This window comes from Sus scrofa, chromosome 8, assembly GCF_000003025.6.
Source record: "Sus scrofa isolate TJ Tabasco breed Duroc chromosome 8, Sscrofa11.1, whole genome shotgun sequence".
NCBI classification, from domain to species: Eukaryota; Metazoa; Chordata; class Mammalia; order Artiodactyla; family Suidae; genus Sus; species Sus scrofa.
In genome coordinates this window covers 28,029,625-28,050,372 of record NC_010450.4, presented here as the reverse complement: position 1 = coordinate 28,050,372, position 20,748 = coordinate 28,029,625, and the positions used below count along the sequence as shown (strand labels likewise).

Genomic DNA, 20,748 nt, shown 5'->3' with positions numbered 1-20,748 from the left:
TCATTTATAAAATGGGCATGATAATAGCATCTGCTATATAGTGCTATTAAAGAAAACATTCAGTCAATCATGAGCTGAGAGGAGGGCATTATATGTAATAAGTGTTCAAAACAAGAGCTGTTATTACCTAAAATTTTTCTTTAAAATCATTTTTTACCTACAAAAATACATTTTAAAAGAAACTCATATTTTAATCATAAAGGAAAATACCATTTAAGTTGTATAAACACTTGGAAATCTTAACAATAAATACAATTAAAACAAAACAATATTATTCAATCCTGTTGCCCACCAAGATCTCTGAGTCTGAGAGTTGCTCTCTGCTTGTTGTAACAGGGATGTTTAGCAAATGTTAGATAGGTGTAAACCCATGCAAACACCAACCTAAGATCTACTTAGAGGATCAGGGATTAAAAAAGATTTAAAAAAAAAATAACTGCTTCATTATGTGAATCCATTTTATTCAAAGCTGATATATCATTGTTCTTAAAAAAAAAAGCACTTGAAATTCAAAATTTGGGAAAAATATAACTAAACATCACCTTTTATTTGCCAGGAATCATATCTTTTACTGTAAACATGCAAAGAAAGTATATTTGTTCCTTTGAAGCCACAAAGAAGATTTTGAGGGCATTTGAGTAATAAATCATCAACAAAAAGCAAAGAACTTGAACTCATAACCTAACCCAGAGAAAGCTGGGGCCTTCATCATGTTAAAGGGATGGTATCTTTCTCTGCTCTGTAATCATGGGTTTATGATCTGATGTTACCATGTGGATTAAAATGGAGGAACTTATTGGGCTGTTCAGAAGGGACTATGCATTTAAAAAACAAGGTGACAGAGAAAGTCTTCTTCGGCCTCAAGAGCTAAAAAATTCCGGGCAACAAAGGAAACCACCATCTGAGGCTATGATTGCTTATGAGTTTCAACAAAAGGTACAACCATTCTGACTCTCTGGAAGATCTAGATTTGTCAAACACCCTGAAGGGGACAAAAGATGTGAGAGGCAATATGACATTAGGATAGACATGACAGACATGAGGAGACAAAAGACTTGGCTTGTGTAAGGAATGGAGGAAGTGGAAGGGAATGAAAGAGAAATGACTTTGAATTCTGGGTCTTCGCATGGCCTCTGCCCCTGTGAAGTCATGCAGGTTGAGAGAAGCCATCTAAATACTCCTGACAACATCTCAGACTGGTTAAAATGGAGATGATGGTTCTTACCTTTGAAGTATACTACGAGGTTAGAATAACATGATGTCTGAAAAGCATGTCATCTACACTGAAAATTCAACAAATGTTGGAGAAGACCCACAAACCAAATGCACTGTGTGAACACTTTTAAATATCTTGTTTTTGAACAAATTAACTATAAAAAGAAGAAAGGGAGTCAGTAGGTGAATACAGAACACAAGCGGGGTGACAGATGCTATTACTAAGAACTACTAATTATATTGGGGTTTGTAATGGCTTTGTGGTTGTTTTCAAAGTCCTTCTCACCTCTTAGAGAGACACAGAATTATTTATAAGTAAAGTGATAGAACAGCTATGATTTGTTTTAAAATACCCAAATAAAATACCCTATTAAATGAAATAAGAATGGCAGAAAAATGATGAGTGATGGATCCACATAGGTGCACTGTATAGTTTCTGTTTTCATGTGCCTTTGAAAACTTCCACATACACTTTTTGAAATAAATATATACAGATTAAAGACACCAGCACTAGTCAATCCATATCCTGTTGTTGTTTTCATCACAGATATTATTTTAACTGCACACTCAGTGCAGAACTTCCTGAAGTCTTGGTCCGCACAATAAAGGGAAGGGCTTCTACATAGAAAGGTCTGAAGACCCACAAACAGAGAAGTATGATTACTGTGAAAAAAAAAAGTAAAAACTGAGTTTAGAGCAAGAATAACTGACTCAGAGTGGTCTCACTTGGAGATAAATCTAGGAATTAAGATTTTCAGAAATGAAATCAGGCTTTTACCAATCCCAGAAGAAATATGCATCCATATCTTGGCTTACCTTAGATCTTCCTTAGTTTTAAATCTATGCACCTTTGATTTTAACCAAACTTACATTTTGTATCATGCATTATTTTTTCAACTGCTTCTTAGAAAAGAACTCTTTTTTAAGGCTTAAATTTGATCATGACTTTGTCAAGAGGAAAGGATTAAATATCTCTCAGCCTTTGAAGGAGTCAGTCACAAAAGAAGAAAGCTTTAGGATCCTGGAAGCTAGATAAACCAATTTAAGAAATCCCAACTAATTTAAGGATCTGGAGAGAGAGAAGGAAGGTAACATCAGGGATGGCTGTATGTATAATGTGATCAGGGTGGTAGATAATTCAGAAAATGGAATACACATGGAATTATTAAAGATGTCAAGAGCAGTCTGGAATAGATATACCTAATTTCTAAATTAATGTCTCTAGTTTCATTTTTTTATCTACCAAAGAGTAAAGCCATAGACATACCACATGGGGTTGCAGTAAAGATTAAATAGCATATTAAATATAGAATACTCCTAGCACTTATCAAGCACTCTGTCAGTGTTAACTTTGCTCACTATTCCAAGGAATCCTGGCAAAAGCATATGTTTTTGGTCCATAAATGTAGCTATATGGGAGACCACATTGATTTTAAAGCAACTCAACACATCAAGGATACACAGCACTTGCATAAGCTTCCACTTTCTCTCTTTATTGTTCAACTTTTAAATTATGGATCCAACAAGTTTTTGGCAGTCATAAAGACCTGTCAAGTTTCCTATTCAACTCTGACCAAAATTCTTTCTAGAATATCTAACAGATTTTTTTTTGTCTTTTTTATTTTTGGCTTATAGATAGGAATAGCCTTTTTGACAGAAGGGATGATGAGAATGTGCTGGGAAAGGCCTCGATAGCTACAAACATCTTCTTCCCATATCTGGCTACAGTGTGTAAAATCCCCACATTAGTCATTCCTTTGTAGGCACGAAAGGCTTCTGCTAAATGTTACTCTTAGCTGGGAGAGGAAACAGGTAAAGCTTTTGTCAGCTATTAAGACTCCACCTTTAATTGTTTAATCAGTTTCCCTAGCATGCCTTCATGTATTCTTTAATAGTTCTACAAAGCATTATTTAATGTGTACTACAGATGAGATTACAAAATTGAATGAGCTATGCTCCCAGCCTTGAGGAACTCTATCACAAAAAGAGATACTGGGTAGAGTGGTTGGGAGTGCCACCACTGGAATCACACAAGCTTGAGCAAACTTCTCTTTACCTTAGTTTCTTCAAGCACTGACCTTTTCCAATAAATGACTTAATATGTATAAATGCTTTATCAAATTACTAGCAAGGAATAATAAAAAATATTAGTTATCATTATGAATAATCTTTATTATATAAATTAAAATTTTAACAAACTATAAGTTAATATGTATTCAAAGTGCTCTGGTAATGGATAAAGTGTAGTGTCTACTTCTGTCTAGGAAATTTAAAAGTTTCTTCTAAGGAGAAGATAATAGGAGTTCGTTTTGTGCTCAGCAGAAATGAACCCGACTAGTATCCATGAGGATGAGGGTTCGATCCCTGGCCTTATTCAGTGGGTCAAGGATCCAGCATTGCTGTGAGCTGTGATGTAGGTCACAGATGCAGCTTGGATCCTGCATTGCTGTGTCTGTGGCATAGGTTGGCAGCTGTAGCTCTGATTCGACCCCTAGCCTGGGACTTTCCACATGCCATGGTTATGGCCCTAAAAAGCCAAAAACAAAGAAATGATAATAGAGCTAAGTGTGGAGTCAGTGCTAACACAAGGCCAGCTTTGCAAAGAGCCTCTAAGACAGTTAAGACCATAATGTATAACGGAAATGAGACCTTAAGTGGAATAGGAGCAAAAGCTGTTAGCAGGGCGAATGTAATATGAAGGGTTTGTGATGGTTAAGTTGTGGAGGTTTGTAAAGGGTCTCATCTGCTAGGGTAAATGGCTTGGACTTTAATCAATAGATATAAAGTGCCAATTGAGAACTTTTAGGAGAACAGTGAAAATCATATTTGTTTTTGAGAAAAACTACCATATAGCCTAGAGTAGAAAAGGGGACTGGTGATAGGCCTTCAAGGAGAAAGGTGCAATCATCTAGTGTATAGGACAGTTAGGGGGAATAGAGATGAAATGCAAGTTTGAACACACACCCAAACTAAAGTCAGTGAAACACTTATTTGTGTAATAGTAGCTCAAAGCAATGTCCTGAGAGTCACCCTAGGAATTGCCCACTCCATGACTTCCTCCATTTCCCAGTATCCTCTATCTCCCAACCCTAATATATCCAGTTGATCCCAAATCCAACCTAAATCCCACTCCAGCCCTAATCTCTACTTGCCATCCTTACTGTCGGGTCTTAACATCAGACCATCACTATCTCTTCCATGGACTACCTCACTAGCCCTTTATTATACTGTTGCTAAACTCATCTATTTCTAAGTTATCTTTATAGGCTGTCATAATGATATGCTAACAAGATTTGATCATGTCACTATCCTGGTTAACCTTTTACAATGGCTTGTCACTACTAATAGGACAGAAGATGAACTCAGTGAGAATCAACTACATACGTGCTTCTCCATCCTCAGTTATGGCCAGACTCATTCCAAAAATACCAACGGCTGAGACTTTGTTTTTTACTCATGCTGAGGATCTCTGGTTTGAACCTCTACTTTGCACACACTCTCTCTGTCATGAAATCAATCATGTTCTTTTGACAAATTTTAACAAAATGATCCCTCATGACAATTTCACAGAGACATCTGGATAATCTAAATGAGACATCCAAAGCCCTCCATAATCTTTCCCCAACTTATTTGCAATATAATTTTACCAAATCTTTCAGTCAGATCTATTCACTGTCCTGTCTTGAAACACACCTTCAGCTTTGCTACTTCTAAGTTTCAGCTCATGGCATTCCTCTTAAGTGGGACCCACTGCCTCTTTCTCTCTTCCTATCCAGAGCTAATCATTCTCTACAACTATCTTACTCTCTGAAGTGTCCTCAAGTCACCCCAGCCACCAAAATCACTTCCTCCTCTGAAATTTCATAGCACTTAACATCTCGGTCATTTACTTGCATTTTATCATCAGTTCCTGTCTTGTGATATTACTTTATTGCTATATTCAATTATATTTATCTCTTGCATTGTTTTATAACTTTTAAAGTGTTTATCCTTTATTTCCTGAACTGAACTGTAATTTCCTTGGAAGCTAGGGCTTTGACCTACATTACTTCCTTTTTAGGCCCTATGTAATGTCTTATATATAGTAGGCGCTTAATTAGTATTTACTAATTGACATGTTGACTGATATATATATACAGGGAAAAAGTGGGAGTTCATGAACTAAAAAGTTATTAGAATTAATGAACACCATTTTCACTTATTAAATGTTCTAATTTTAACAGAATAAGTACAAACACATCAATATAATGCACAATTCCTGGTTTAGCTATACTGCCCACTGAGCATATAAAACCTTACCTTTTATGGACAGATGGATGGGGAAGGAGGAAGGAGGAGGAGAAGGGATAGAGAAGGAAGAAAAAGAATCAAGAGGGCAATAGATGAGGGGAGAGTGACAAGGATAGGGAGTGGGATGCAGAAGAGGAAGAAGATGGAAAAGAGAAGATTCTCTTCTGATTAAATTGGTGGCAAAACACTTTCCAAAAAAGAGTACAGGACCCTATTGCTGACTAAACCAGTTCTGCTCATTTTCTCCCTTTTTCGTCTCATATACACTACAAAGTCAATTTTTCAGACTCAGACTGCCCTTTGAGGATTGTTCTGATGTCGCTTTGAGGAAGATTACACCAGAGGCAGGGAAGGCATGTCTAGGTAAAGCCAAAGTGCACCAGAATTGAAACACTGGGAAGAATGAGGAGACTTTTAAAATTTTCACAGGTTAAAGAAATTGACATGATATCTCTACTTACCAAGATTCTAGCTATTTTCTTCTATAATTAGTCGAGGGTGGAGTATGAAGCAACATACACAGTATTGGACTTTAGTGCAGAAAGCATGAAACTAAGTTACAGAAAATGTTTAAATTGCTAGTTTAAATTCACTCTTGCTAACACTGTAAAACTATAATGGAAAAAATAAAAATCATTAAAAAATTAAATTCACTCTTACTATTTTAAATTCACTATTCACACACACATATCACAAACAGATGAGAGTTCTCTTAAAGAGTATTTTGTTTTTTAAGGTCTATATTTTTTCTACTATGCTTTCTTAATAGTTACCTATAGGGTTATAAAAGTTCCATTTCATTCTTCAACCTTGTTATAACTTTGTAAACTTACATCTACAAAAGCCAAGGTAGCATTGAAGTGCCTGTGAATGTAAAATTTTTCAATAGCTTGGAATCTTCTCATTTATTTCATCAAGATTCTTCTTTAGTAGTTCATATGTTTAGCGGAGAAAATCATAGAGAAAAGAAAGTCAACCCTGATAAGGCAGGAAGATGGCAATGAAAATCCAAAGTGGTAAGAAAATGGTGATTCTGAAAAACTGACTGTTGCACCTCTGCAGGCTTCCCCCGTTTGACACAGCAAGTTTATTTAATGTGGTGAGAAAGTAAGTGTTGAACCAGTATCATTATTTACTAGAAATCACATGTCAGGAGTTCAGTTTAAAAAAAAGAAAAGAAAAGAGGAAGTTCAGGCTGAGCAAAACGTGGGTCAACGGACAGCTTACGTAAATGTGTAGGTTAGGTGCAACTGGGGCGCTGCAGCCTGGAACAGAGTCCCACAGAAACAGCCACCTGGAGCCCTTCTCCCCTTCAAAGCAAAGCCTGCAAGCAGACAGGAAGAGTCCTCGCTCAAAGGCAGCCACAACTCAAGCTGGCACAAATAACGGAAGAGCACAGGCAGTCACCTATGTGACGTGATTTCAGAAACACAAGCACACCACTTCCTGCCACCTACAAAAATCTTTGATGGTTCTTTGAAACTTGCCTCGTATCTACCAAAGCACAAAGAGGCAAAATGTGAACTGAACTGACTTGAATATTTTGTAAAAGGAGGAAGTTTGAAACACAACTTAAGAAAAATTTAGAGATAAATCACCCTTCTTTTCAGCCATATATTTTTACATATACTAATTATGTGACCATTTTCAGAAAATTGTATTGAAATGTGAACTATCACCAGGACCCTCTTAATCTTTCTAGCTTCATGCAGTTTCTCTGTTCCTCATGATGGCCTTCCTTGGAGTCCTTGAAGAGAAGCTCGTGCCCATCATAGTCTTGGTACTTGCCGTTTGCCTCCCTGGATGCTCCCCTGGCCACACAGGCACACAGGCTTCCTGTCACTGTGACTCCTCAGCCCAGAAGACACTTCTGCAGACAGAGCAGCCCTTTCCAGCCATCCCCTCTATAAGTGTACACTGGAAATTCTGTCAACCTTCTGATGCTGATTTGCTTTGCTTCTTGATGCTTCTTATTTTCCTCTTTACACTTGGTATTTGAAATGCAAGCTCTGTTTATGAATTCACCCATCCAACAAACATTCACTGACCACCTAACATACACCAGACACTATTCTAAGTCCCTACGATTCATCAGTGAACAAAATAAATAAAAATCCTTGCCCTCAAGGAGCCTAGGTCCTCGCTGTGGGGTGGAGGCACTCCTGCGATAAAAACAATAAATGAGGAAATAGACATTCAGTAGAGTTCCTGTTGTGGGTTAACAGATTAAGAACTCAACTGATACACATGAGGATGAGGGTTTAATCCCTACCCTCCCTCAGCTGGATAAGGACCTGGCATTGCTGTGAGCTGTGGTGTAGGTTGCAGATACAATTCAGATCCTGCTATTGCTGTGGCCTCAGCTGCTTCTCCAATTCAGCCCCTAGCCTGGAAACATCTGTATACCACAGTCACAGCCTTAGAAGGAAAAAAAAAAAAGAGGTTGGTTGAAGGTAGCAATGCTTTAAAGAAAAGAAGGAAAAAAAAAAAAGAGCAATCAGAAGTGTCAGGTTGCATGGGTAGGAGAAGACTGCAATAAGAAATGGAATAAAGGTAGGCCTCAGAGAGAAGGTGAAATCTGAGCAAAGTGAAGGAGGTGAAGCTGTTAGCCTTGCAGGTGTCTGATGGTTGGAAGAGCATTCCAGGAAGGAGGAACCACTAACACAAAGACCTAAATCAGACCTGTGGGTGACAAGCTCCAAGAACAGCCAGGGGGCATTGCAACTGTAGTTGAATAAGTGAAGAGACTATAGGAAAGAAGGCCTTAGATTCTAGGGGGCAAGTTCACATAGAGTCTTTTACTCTGAGTGACACTGAATGTTGTTGCACGGTTTGGAGCAGAGGCAGAAGGTGATCTGACTGATGGTTTAAAGGCTCACTCTGCCCTCTGAGTTGAGAATAGTCTATAAAGAAGCAAGGGGAAAATGAGACAGTATACATAGGAATACCCATGGAGACAAGAAGTGTCTGTTGAATGAATTAACATATGAGTAAATGGAATATGGAAGTTGAAGAATAAGATTAACAGGGATCCTCCCAAGCATGAAGTAATAGGTGATATGTTCATATCTTTGGGAAACAGACATAATATATTAAGGTCACATCTTATAAGTATTTGTGTGTGAATGTATGTGTGTGTCTATATCTATATACATACCAAATATGAATATTTACTGCTTGTCTTCTCTGTGGAAAACACTTTTAATTTTGACAGATGCCTTCACCTAATTTATGCTATATCTATAAATGTATGCATAATGTAGTGTTTATTAATGCCAAGCTCCATATAATATGGCTACTTCCATTTCCTGAAAAATAGCACATTCTAATACTGCCTAGCTGAGATGAATTTTTTTTAAAATTCTGAATTTTATGGAAGAAGTCTGTTCTCATAAAAATAGAGGTCATGGTTTCAATTTCCATTTAGGTATGTTAGTTTAAAATTTTCTCCAGCTATAGATTCCTTCTCAATGCCAGCAAACTTACTTGTAAAGATTTAGTTTAATCATGAGAAAGGGCCAAAAGAGTATGTCTGGAAAGCCTTATACAAAGCTATCTAGGAGAAAAAAAAAAAAAAAAAAAACAGATGGCATACTGGCAGTAGATTCATATGTAAAATGCAGCAGACGTTTAAAATGTAATTTTTTTAAAATGCCGATATAGTTTCAAGAGGATCAATTTCAAGGTTTGACAATTTTAAGCTTTGAAAAATTGTCTCACTTATCTAATCATTCACAAATAATTATCAAACATGTACTAAGTGCCTGATACTGACAGTACAACTTGAGCAGGACAGTGGATGTGTCTGCACAGTTCATTGCACTTATCCTCAACCAAAGTAACATTACTCTCAATGAGAGAAAATTTGCTCTTGGGCAAGATAAAAGGCTTGAACTTTTAATGTATAAAATATACATACAATACATAAATGGACATACATTCTGAGGACCCCTTAGGAAGGCAAAAACAGACAACGAGATTGAGAAATACTTGTCTGTTGGAGAACAGGGGATTATTATAAAATTTGATGATTCCAGTGAAAGGGAAAGTGTAGAATGTTGTAAAATACACCCTAGAAAGACCTAACTTGTTTTGAAAGGGAGATCACAGAAGGTTTCCTGGGAGAAGTCACCCTTCAGCAGAGCTATAATGGATGACCAGTAGGAATTGTTCAGGCAAGCAGGTGGAGAGCGCTGTTTTAGAATCAAAGCAGAGGAAGAGTTCATGAAAATATCTAGACAATTATCGAACAGACTTTCATTGTGGAAAATATATCTAAACCCCTTAATTATCTAGTTTGGCTAATTTGGCTAATTAATTCATCAAATCAAGCCACAGAGAAGACACTGCAATTAGAAGCTGAATTTTTTGTCACATTTTGTACCTCAGGTCTGCTCTTTCTCCCATAAATGCCTTTCTTTCTTTCTTTTTTTACATTTTTTGTCTTTAATCTTTTTAGGGCTGCACTCCCAGCATATGGAGGTTCCCAGGCTGAGGGTCTAATCGGAGCTGTAGCTGCCAGCCTACACCACAGCCACAGCAACACAGGATCTGAGCCATGTCTGTGACCTATAACACAGCTCACAGCAACGCCAGATCCTTAACCCACTGAGCGAGGCCAGGGATCAAACTCACAACCTCATGGTTCCTAGTTGGATTCCCTTTCACTGAACCATGATGGGAACTCCCAGGGCCTTTCTTTTCATTGTCCTCCATCAGCCTCATCACAGTGAGTGAGGCTCTCAACACCTCCTGCCAGAAAATTCCAACAGTTCCCACCACCCCCTTACTTGTCTCCCTCTGCATTGGTATAGCATAGGTATTTTTTTTTAATCATTAATTCCCCAATACAAATTTTTTATTCTACTGTATAGCACGGTGACCCAGTTACACATACATGTACACATTCTATTTTCTTACATTATCACGCTCCATCATAAGTGACTAGACATAGTTTCCAGTGCTACACAGAAGGATCTCATTGCTAATACATTACAAAGGCAATAGTTTGCATCTGTTAACCCCAAGCTCCCAATCCATCCTGTTCCCTCCCCTTCCCCCTTGGCAACCACAAATCTATTCTTCAAGCCCATGATTTTCCCATAGCATTGGAACAATACTGCAATCTTAAGAAGTAAACTGCTAAGTCAAGCTACCTAAAGAGCCTCTGATGTATCCTTTGTCTGTTTTCAAATCTTCATGTTGATCCAAATCAACTCCTTGGCCTGCCAGCTAAGTGTTTGTGCAGCCAGGCTCTAAACCACTGATCTGAGAGAACTCAAGTATTCCTTTAAGTCAACAGTTCCTAAACTTTTAGCATCTAATGAACACTATAGACCCCTCTGCATTCATCCAGTCACAAATATTTAGAGTGCTTATAATGTGCCAGGCACTGTTCTAATCACTGACAACAGAGCGAGAACAGGGTAGACAAGGCCCTTTACTCATGGAACTTGCTTTTCCTCAAGGAGAAAAAGCAAGCAGAAGTTAAACAAACAAATAAGTAAATCTAAAAATTTCAGTTAATGGTGTTATGAAGTAAGTTTTAAAAAGATCAGGGGTTGGAGTTCCTGTCGTGGCTCAGTGGTAATGAACATAATATCCATGTGGATAAGGGTTTGATCTCTCGCCTCAATCAGTGGGTTAAGGATCTGGCATTGCCGTGAGCTGTGGTGTAGGTTGCAGATGCAGCTTGGATCCCGAGTTGCTATGCCTGTGGTGTAGGCCAGCAGCTACAACTTTAATTTGACCCCTACCTAGCCTGCGAACTTCTATATGCCACAGGTGTGGCCCTAAAAAACCAATAAATAAATAAATAAAATATAAATATAAAAGGATCAGAGATTAAAGAGCAACTTTAGATAAAGAGATGGAGGAATACGAATAAGGAGGTGATATTTGAGGTGAAACCTGCGTGATGAAGAACCAGCTATGTGATCATCTGAGGGAAGAGGACCACTCCCCAAACATAGGGAGCAGCAAAGGCCCTAGAATGGAAACAAAAATGTCCAGAAGGAAAATTGATAGTGGGTATACACCTATCTAGTTATATCATTCTTAAACTATAATTTTCCGTATCTAGTGGTTTGCTAGACTCTACTACCTTATCCATGTCTCCCATGAACCCCCAAATCTCCCCCAAACCAGCAAGTAAATAATTAATGTCTCTGGGAAATTGTACTTCTGCTTAAATGGCTGCTTTCAGTGCAAATGACTAGAACCCATGTCCTATCATTTGTTAAATAATTTTAATATCTCTACACTAAAACATAGTATACATGAAATTTTCAAACAATTTCCAGAGAGAACCTGAATGTCCTGAAATCCATCCTGTACCCATGACTAAGAATCATAATGTTAAGTGCTAAAGAGGCAATAGTGCACAATGTTGCTCATGTGTGAAGCAGATTTTCTGGGTCTGAATCCCATTTCTGACACTAAGTTATGGGTCCATGGGCAAGTTACCTAAAATTTCTATGCCTCAGTTTCCTATAAAATGAGGGCAGTGATAAAGCCTCATAGGATTTTTGTGAGGATTTAATGGTACAACGCATGGGAAGAATTGGAAGACTTTTGGCACATTAGAAATTATTATAATAGCATTATATGAATTAAGAATTCCTGCTAAGCTAATGCCTACCATTCCCAGTCAAATTCATTCCATTTCTTCAGCCTAACATGATTTTCTACCAACTTATGAAGCTCAGATAAAATACCGCAACTACTATGAAACTTCTATTGATTTTAGTTGGATTCCAGAAAAACAATTTCCACAAACACCAAAGTATACAAAGGTTCCCCTTTCTCCATAACCTCTCCAATACTTGTTTTTTCTTGTCTTTTTGATAAAAGCCTCTCTATTTGAGGGGTTTGAGATGGTATCTCATTGCACTGTTGATTCTCATTTCCCTAATAACTAGTAATGTTGAACATCTTCTTTTGCCTGTTGGCCATTTGTGTATCTTATTTGGAAAAGTGTCTATGCAGGTCCTCTGCCCATTTTATAATTGAGTTGTTGTTGTTGTTGTGTTGTATGCATTCATTATATATTTTGGCTATTAATCTCTTGTCAGATATATGATCTATAAATATCTTTTCTCTTTCATTAGGTTCCGCTTTTATTTTTATGATTTCCTTCACTATGCAGAAGATTTTTAGTTTGATGTAGTTTTGTATTTATTTTCTTTTTTGTTTCCTTTGTCTTTGAAGTCAGATCCACAAAAACATTGTTAAAACTGATATCAAGGAAGTTATGCCTATGTTTTCCTCTTGGGTTTTCATGGTCTTACATTCAAGCCTATAATCCATTTGAGTTAATTTTTATGTATAGCATAAGATACTGGCCAATTTTATTCTTTTGCATGTGGCTGTCCTGTTCCCCCCACAGACACACACACACCATTTGTGGAAGAGACTATCCTTTCTCTGTGGTATGTTCTTGGCTTCAATGTCATAAATTAATTGTCCACATATATGTGGATTTATTTCTGGGTTCTCTGTTCTGTTCTATTGATCTGTGTGTCTGTTTTTATTCCAATACCATATTGTTGTGAACACTAAGCCTTATAGTATGGTTTGAAATCGGGGAGCGTGAGCCCTCTAGTTTTGTTTTTCATTCTCAAGATTGCTTTGGATATTCAGAGTATTTTGTGTTTCCACACAAATTTTAAAATTATTTTTAAATGGTATTTTAATAGGGATTGCACTGAACCTATAAATTACTTTAGTTATTATGGTCATTTTGAAAATATTCTTCTAATTCATGAGCATAGGATGTCTTTCCATTTATTTGTGTCCTCTCCAATTTCTTCTTTCAATTTTTAGTGTATATGCCTTTCATGTTCTTATTTAAATTTATTACTACAGGGGCTTTATACAATTATAAATGGGATTTTTTTTTAAAAAAGTTCTCTTTCCAATAGTTCATTATTAGTGTATGGAAATGTCTTAGATTTCTGTATACTGATTTTGTGTCTTACAGCCTTACTGAATTGATACATTCTCACAATTTTTTGGTGGAGTCTTTAGGATTTTCTATCAGTAGGATTATACCATCTCCAAAGAGTGACAGTTTTACTTTTTCTTTTTTGATTTGGATGCCTTTTTATTTCTTTTCCTTGTCAAGCTGCTGTGGTTAGGACTTCCAGTACTAAGCTGAAGAAAAGTGGCAAGAGTGGGCATCCTTGTCTTGTTCCTGATCTTAGGGTAAATACTTTCAGCTTTTCCCCATTGAACAAAATGTTTGCTGTGGGTTTGTCAAGTATGGTCTTTAATACGTTGAGGTACCTTTTCTCTCTACCCATTTTGTTGACAGTTTTATCATAAATGGATGTTGAATTTTGTCAGATTCTTTCTGATTCTATTGAGATGATCACATGATTCTAATCCTTCATTTTGTCAGTGTATCATGTTGTGTATCACACTGATTCATTTGCAGGTGCAAAACTGTCCTTGTGTCCCTGGAATAAATCCCACTTGATCATGGTGCATGATTATTTTAATGTATTATTGGATTCAATTTACTAATATTTTGTTGAGTATTTTTTCACCTATGTTCATCAAGGATATTAACCATATATATTTTTTCTTTTTGTGGTATCCTTGTCTGGTTTTGGTACCAGAGTAATGCTGACTTCATAAAATGAGTTTGGGAGCATTCCCTCCTTTATAGTATTTTGGAAGGTTTAGAGAAAGATATACATTAAATATTATTTGAATGTTTTGTAAAATTCACCCATGAAACATGTTGTCCTGGAATTTTCTTTGTTGGGAAGTTTTTGATTACTATTTCAATCCTTTTGCTAGAAATCAGTCTATTCATATTTTCTATTTATTTATTATTAGGTCTTAGAAGATTGTTTTTAGGAATTTATCCATTTTTTCTAGGTTGCCTGCTTTTTTTGGTGTATAATTGTTTGTAGTAATTTCTTGTGATCTTTTTTATTTTTGTGGTATCAGTTGTAGCTTCTCCTCTAGATGTAATACTTTTAAATATATATGCACCCACTATAGGAGCACCAAAATAAATAAAGCAAATATAACTGGCCTAAAGGGAGAAATTTATAGCAATAAAAAACGAATAAAGGACTTTAATATCCCACTTACATCAATGGATATATTGTCCATACAGAAAATAAGCAGACATCAACTTTAAACAACACATTAAACCAAATGAACCACATATATATAACATGTATATATAAAATGTTCCATCTAAAATATTTAAAACATTCCACCTGAAATATATACTTTTCTCAAGTGCATATGGACCATTCTAAGATCATATGTTAGGTCACAAAACAAGTCTCAGGAAATTCAAGGAGACTTATATACTATCAGGCATCTTCAGCAACAACAATGGCATGAAACTAGTAATCAACGACAAGAAGAAGCTGAGGAAATTTCAAAAATGTGCAGATTAAACAACATGCTACTGAACAACCAATGTGTTATTAGGAATCCAGAGACAAAATAAAAAATACATAGACAAATGAAAACAGAAACATGACATACCAAAATCTGTGGGATAAAGCTAAAGCAGTCCTAAGAGGAAAGTTTATGATGATACAAACTTACCTCAAGAAAAAAGAAAAATAGTAAATAAACAATATAACTCTACACATAAAGAAACTAGAAATAAAGAACAAAAAAGTTCAAAGTTAAAAATGGAAGGAAATAATAAATGTTAGATAGAGAAAATAAAAGAAATAGAGTCTGAATAGACAGTAGAAAAGATCAATGAAACTAAGAGCTCATTCTTTGGAAAGATAAACACGATTGACAAAAATTTAACTAGACTAACCAAGAAAAAAGAACTCAAACAAAATCAAAACTAAAAGAGTAATTAACTCAAAACAAATGTTCAGGATTTGATAAGTCTCACTGAAAATATTTTGATGTCACTGTCTTTGTTACCACATGATTTTTCTTAAAGCGTATTCTGAAATATAATTCAGGGTTTGTTTTGTTTTGTTTTGGGCTGTACCTGTGGTATGTGAAAGTTCTCAGGCCAAGAATCAAACCTACACCACAGCAGCAACCTGTGCTATAGTTGCGACAATGCTAGATCCTTAAACCACTATCACAAGGAAACTTCCTATTCAGTACTCTTATACATGATTTTTCTAGTTACTCAAATGCAATTACAAAAAAATGAATGATATTTTTTCAATAGTCATTAACAATATACTGTTAGGACAAGACCAACTTGAATTGCTTCTATTAGAAAGTTGATATGGAAAAAAGTAGAAAACATTCTCTAACTTTAAAATTGTAGCTACTCTTTCTTTATCAACATTATTCCTATCTTTCCTTTTAACTATAAGTATCCATATGTCTGCCAATATTGACTTTGGTAGAGAATTAAAAAGAATAAAATATAGTAATTGGGGAAGTAAAATTACTTACCTTTGGCAATCTCAGTGGTAATTTGCAAATTGGCAACTGATAATTGTTTTCATTAAGTATAAGACACTGATCCGAGTTGTGAACTATCTTTTCTTTAGGTACTTTATAAACTATAATGGTACCCTTGTAATGAGGGCAGCTGTAATTTCCAAATTCATCCACCTCTTTGATTTGGAGTTCCAATCTAGGTTTCCTTTGTAAATGAAAAATAAGCTTGTAGTCTTTTCCATAATCCTTCCCATTGCCTAAATAGAAGTAAGATGCATGTGTTACTATTAAGAGACTTAATTCTTAAAAATTCAAATTAACTCATTTTTTAAAAATGTGTCTTTTTGGTGTCATTATGTCTAGTCACAACAACCTGACAAAGCAGTACTGTGTAAATCACAGGCTGAAACTGTATAAATTAGTAAAATGATTCTCATCTATAGTTGGACCAGGTACTCTCTGGTTGTTTCTAGATAAAATAATCTTTGATTTTCTTTTTCTATTCCATTTTACTACAACAAGAAATTATTGGAAATATTCAGTTCTTTCTTTACACAGAAAATGTTTACTTTTTAAGAATATTTTTCCTTTCCCTTAACTCTTCCTCTCATGTTGCACACTATCAAGACCTCACAATAGACATTCTAGATCTGCACTCTCCTATATGGTAGCCACCAGCAACCTGAGGCTTTTTAAATTAAAGTCAGAATTAATAAAGCTTGAAAATAAAATTTCTTAGGCAGTCTAGCCACATTTCAAATGTTCAACATTTGTTTACTAGCTACCTTATTGGACAGTACAGATATCAAACATTTTCACAATTGCAGAAATACACTGCAGTTCTAAAACTTTCTTTTATTATTTTTTTAAATGTATTTTTGTCTTTTAGGGCTGTACCTGCAGCATATGGAAACTCCCAGGCTAGGGGTTGAATCAAAGCTGCAGCTGTGGCCTACACCACAGCTTACAGCAATGCCAGATCCTTAACCCATTGAGCAAGGCCAGGGATCAAACCCACGTCCTCAAGGATAGTAGTTGGGTTCATTACCACTGAGCCATGATGGAAACTCCTAGAACTTTCAAATGGAATAATTACTAGATTTAATGATACTTACTGAAATTTCTACTAAAACCTGGTGAATTCTCCCAAAACAAAGATATGGAAACATCTTCTCAACTGTCCGCTGAAAATAATGGAGGTTTAATAAATGTAACATTTCACTCATGGGGGTTTTACCATGACAATCAGGATATTTCACCTTCTCATTGCAATGGTAAAAAAGACACTGCCATATTGCCTAAGGCAGGTGTATGTTACCCTTACGAAAAGTTAAAAGTAAGCTACAATGTAATGGTTATATGTTTTTGATATACAGATCTAGACCCAAGTTCAGCCATTAGTATTTATCAACACCGTGATATTTATCCAGTTCTTTCACATCTCTGAATTGCTTGGAGCCTTAACTTCCTTACCTTTAAAACAAGAGAAATAAAACTTACCTCTTAGCACTGTTCTGGGAATGAAATTAGATAATATGAAAGGTGGCACAAGGCCTGCCTTATAATAAAAACTCATTAAATAATAGCAATGAGCACAAATAAGAAGAAAGAAGCAGGATTCTTACATCATTCTGAATTTGTATGACAAAAACAAACCCACTTAATTTTTTTTTAAATGTCTATATGAAGCTTTTATGTCTAAAGTGCAACTTCCTGCTGCTCTGTGAGGACTGAGAGTTTACTGCCCAGACCTCTCTCTCTCTCTCTCTCTCTAGTCATCCCATCCTGCCCAGTGAAAGAAATATTCTGTTGCAACTGCTAGAAGTCATGTTGGTAAATGTCTAAAGAACTGTTATCTACAATTTGAATAACTCCAGGTTACAGAAGGTATAGGAGTATGTCCTTTTGCACAAGTCTATATTTTAGAGGCAACCTGGCACCTTGAACAAAACAGATTCCTAGGACACAGATGTGACTACATGACTAGCTGGGGTCTGCCTTCTTCAAAGTTTCACTCTGGTAAAAAGAAAAGAAAAGATAAATAATTTGGAGTCACTGAAATGTCATCTAGTAAATAGTAAATTAGAATTTCTGGATCACTGGGCTAATATTTGGCATACTTCTACTTCCAAACCACTAGAGTACTATCAAGAAAAATGTTACTACTTTGGTCCCAATAGAATATAATTTAGTAAATTTCTCCTTCCATCTCTTGAAAGATATTCCCTGCCAGGTACTCAATTACAAGGAATAATTTATATACAGTATATCAAGATTGAGGATGGGCATAGCCAAATTTGTTCAAATTAGATCTAAAACTTATCTACCTCTTATTAGCAGTTAATTTTAAAAAATAAAGCTCTCCAATGAAAATCTCTGAGAATCTCATTTTTATATGAAATAAGGATGAATTTATTGATGATTTACCAGTAATAAATTACATGATCTTAGTGTTATAAATAGGAAGCATTATGTAGATTATTTTAAAGTTGGAATTTCATTGTTGGAAGACATAACACTATATTTTGAAGACCTCTTGTTAGAGAAAACAAACAAACAATTAGAACCCAAGAAAGTACAAGTAGCACAAAGAAATTACACTATTTTATTTTTTCTCCCACTTCAGCATATTTAAAATTAAAGCCATTCATTACATACCAAAATTATGGAAGCAACTTTTGTTGACCTTTTGAGAACCTCTTTCTCCTCAACATATTATGGATATAGTTACTAGCAGAGAAGGTAGGGTAGTAGCTCTGTAATAAATATTTGTCATATAAAGAACTACAAAATTTATTTCTATTTTGTGAGTTACTAGATATTTCTTATAGCAATACATTTTCTTCTCAGTAATGAGTATTGGAATAACTTTCGTTGAAGACATAGGAAGTGCAAATGTAGAAATACATGGGTTTTTGCTTAGAAAAGTCAGATGAGGAAGTAACAGGTTGCCAACACAGAGACCCAGAAGACTCGCATGAGAACCACTGGTGTGGGACATATCTGTGGTCTAACTCATCTCCGCCAGTTCACCATATGCATCTTTGCTGTAGACATCTTTGCCACAAACATGTTTTCCATAAAAGGCAATTTTGCTGTGAGCAAATAAACTAACTGGTCAACAGTTTAACATAGATTATTCAAAAAATCATGACAAATGACAATGATTGGCCTCAAGGTGGTTTCTTATTTTGAAACACACCACACTGGAGGAGAAAGAGGCAGAGACTCAGGGCCATAGAGGCCAGAAGTTGAGCCCAATTTTCCCACAGAACTTTGGAACATCTATCAATAGACATGTGACAATAGGCCAAGAACAAACAGTGTAGGAGGTTTTTGTAATGCCACACAAAGCTCAATTACAAACATGCATCCCAGCACAGTGAAAACCGGTACCTCTCTTATGAAGAATGAAGTTTTAGTGAGTAAGAAACAGTGTCATGCTGAACAATAAGATGAATGAACAAGTTTTTAAAAAATGTATAAAATACTATGAGCAAAAAACTCGGAAGACACGTGCATAGGTACAACCCACCAAATAAAATCAATATCTGTGCAGGATTGCCATGAATCTCCACATATTTTAATTGTATTTAAATACTTTATATCTTGCAATGAAGTGTTTATAGTTTTGTTATTCATTTCTCAGGTTTCATTATGTGCTTTAAATGTCCCTCTTTTATTTTAGGTTATTATATCTTTTGCGGCAAAATTGCCTCATGGCCAGTTAGTTATGCAGTGAGAATGTTTGCAGCAAAGATGTCTATGACAAAGATGCTTAAGGCACCTTTGCATCTAAGCCTCCATCATCCCTTGCTTGATCCATTGCAGTGGCTCATTGATCTCCTTGTTTCTTCCCTGGACTTACACCATCTCATCTCAACATAGATATAATCTGACCCAGATCATGTGACACCTCTGTTTAAAAACCCTTCATAGCTCTTCATTTCACTTACAGTAAAAGACAGAGTTCTCAAAATAGTCTTTAAGGTATGGCTAGTACTCCTCTCATCTCCTTCAACTCGCCTTGCACTCCCTCTCATCCAGACACCCCAGCCTCCTTGCTGTTAACGCTTCTTCAAACACATCAGGCACATTTCTGCCTCAATTCATTTTCATTTGTAGTCCCTCTGCCTGGGATAGACGCTCCTGGAATACAGCTTGCTCTCTCATCTTCACATCTCTGCTGAAAGGGCATCTTTTGAAAAAACCTTCCCTGATGAGTCTATTTAAAGTTGTAGATCTGCCACTCTCTCTGAGATTGTTTCCTTTCCCTGCTTATTCTACTGTAAGGAACTTTCAACCTCATTAACCCGTACATTTTATTTACTTATTTACTTCTCTCTCTCCAGTGAAATAACAGAATCTTTAATCTTTAAATGAATAAAAAGATGGTCATTCTGGCATTTTACATATGTGTCTGGGAAAACCACTTCTCTGGGCCGAAGGGCATTTAGGGCAAATTTGATACATGTAGGTCTCTTTAGGGCATTACATGATGTTATGAGTGGTGCTAAGGTATCATTATGTAAAATTTTGTCTGCCTGTTTCCCAGCACTTTAAGAATGTTAGAAGCACGGCGGGGGCGGGGGGGGGGGGTCTTAAATGTGATCCAGTGGAAAGCTTAAGGGCTGAGTCAACAGCTCTAATGTAGAGAAAGAAATAAGATTCTAGCTGTGTGCAGAAGAATGCCAAAGCCCAATATAAAAACAAGAGGAGCGCCTATCTTATTTTTTCTTAGAAGTAGAAATAATGTCCGTGTCTCAAGATCCTCAATCAAAAGAATCATCTGTATTCTATATAATGCATATGGAGATTTTGATATTTCTCAGAGGGCCAGTCATCTGA

At 36.1% G+C, this 20,748-nt stretch overlaps 1 protein-coding gene across 1 annotated transcript in view; it reads right to left on the bottom strand.

The window, feature by feature from the left end:
- DTHD1 (death domain containing 1) overlaps nucleotides 1–20,748 on the bottom strand; it is a 76,394-nt gene that overhangs the window by 23,507 nt on the left and 32,139 nt on the right. Inside the window, exon 8 of the mRNA XM_003128908.5 lies at nucleotides 15,913–16,157. Within this exon, the coding sequence (XP_003128956.5) occupies nucleotides 15,913–16,157 (245 nt within the window). The remainder of the gene's footprint in view (nucleotides 1–15,912; nucleotides 16,158–20,748) is intronic.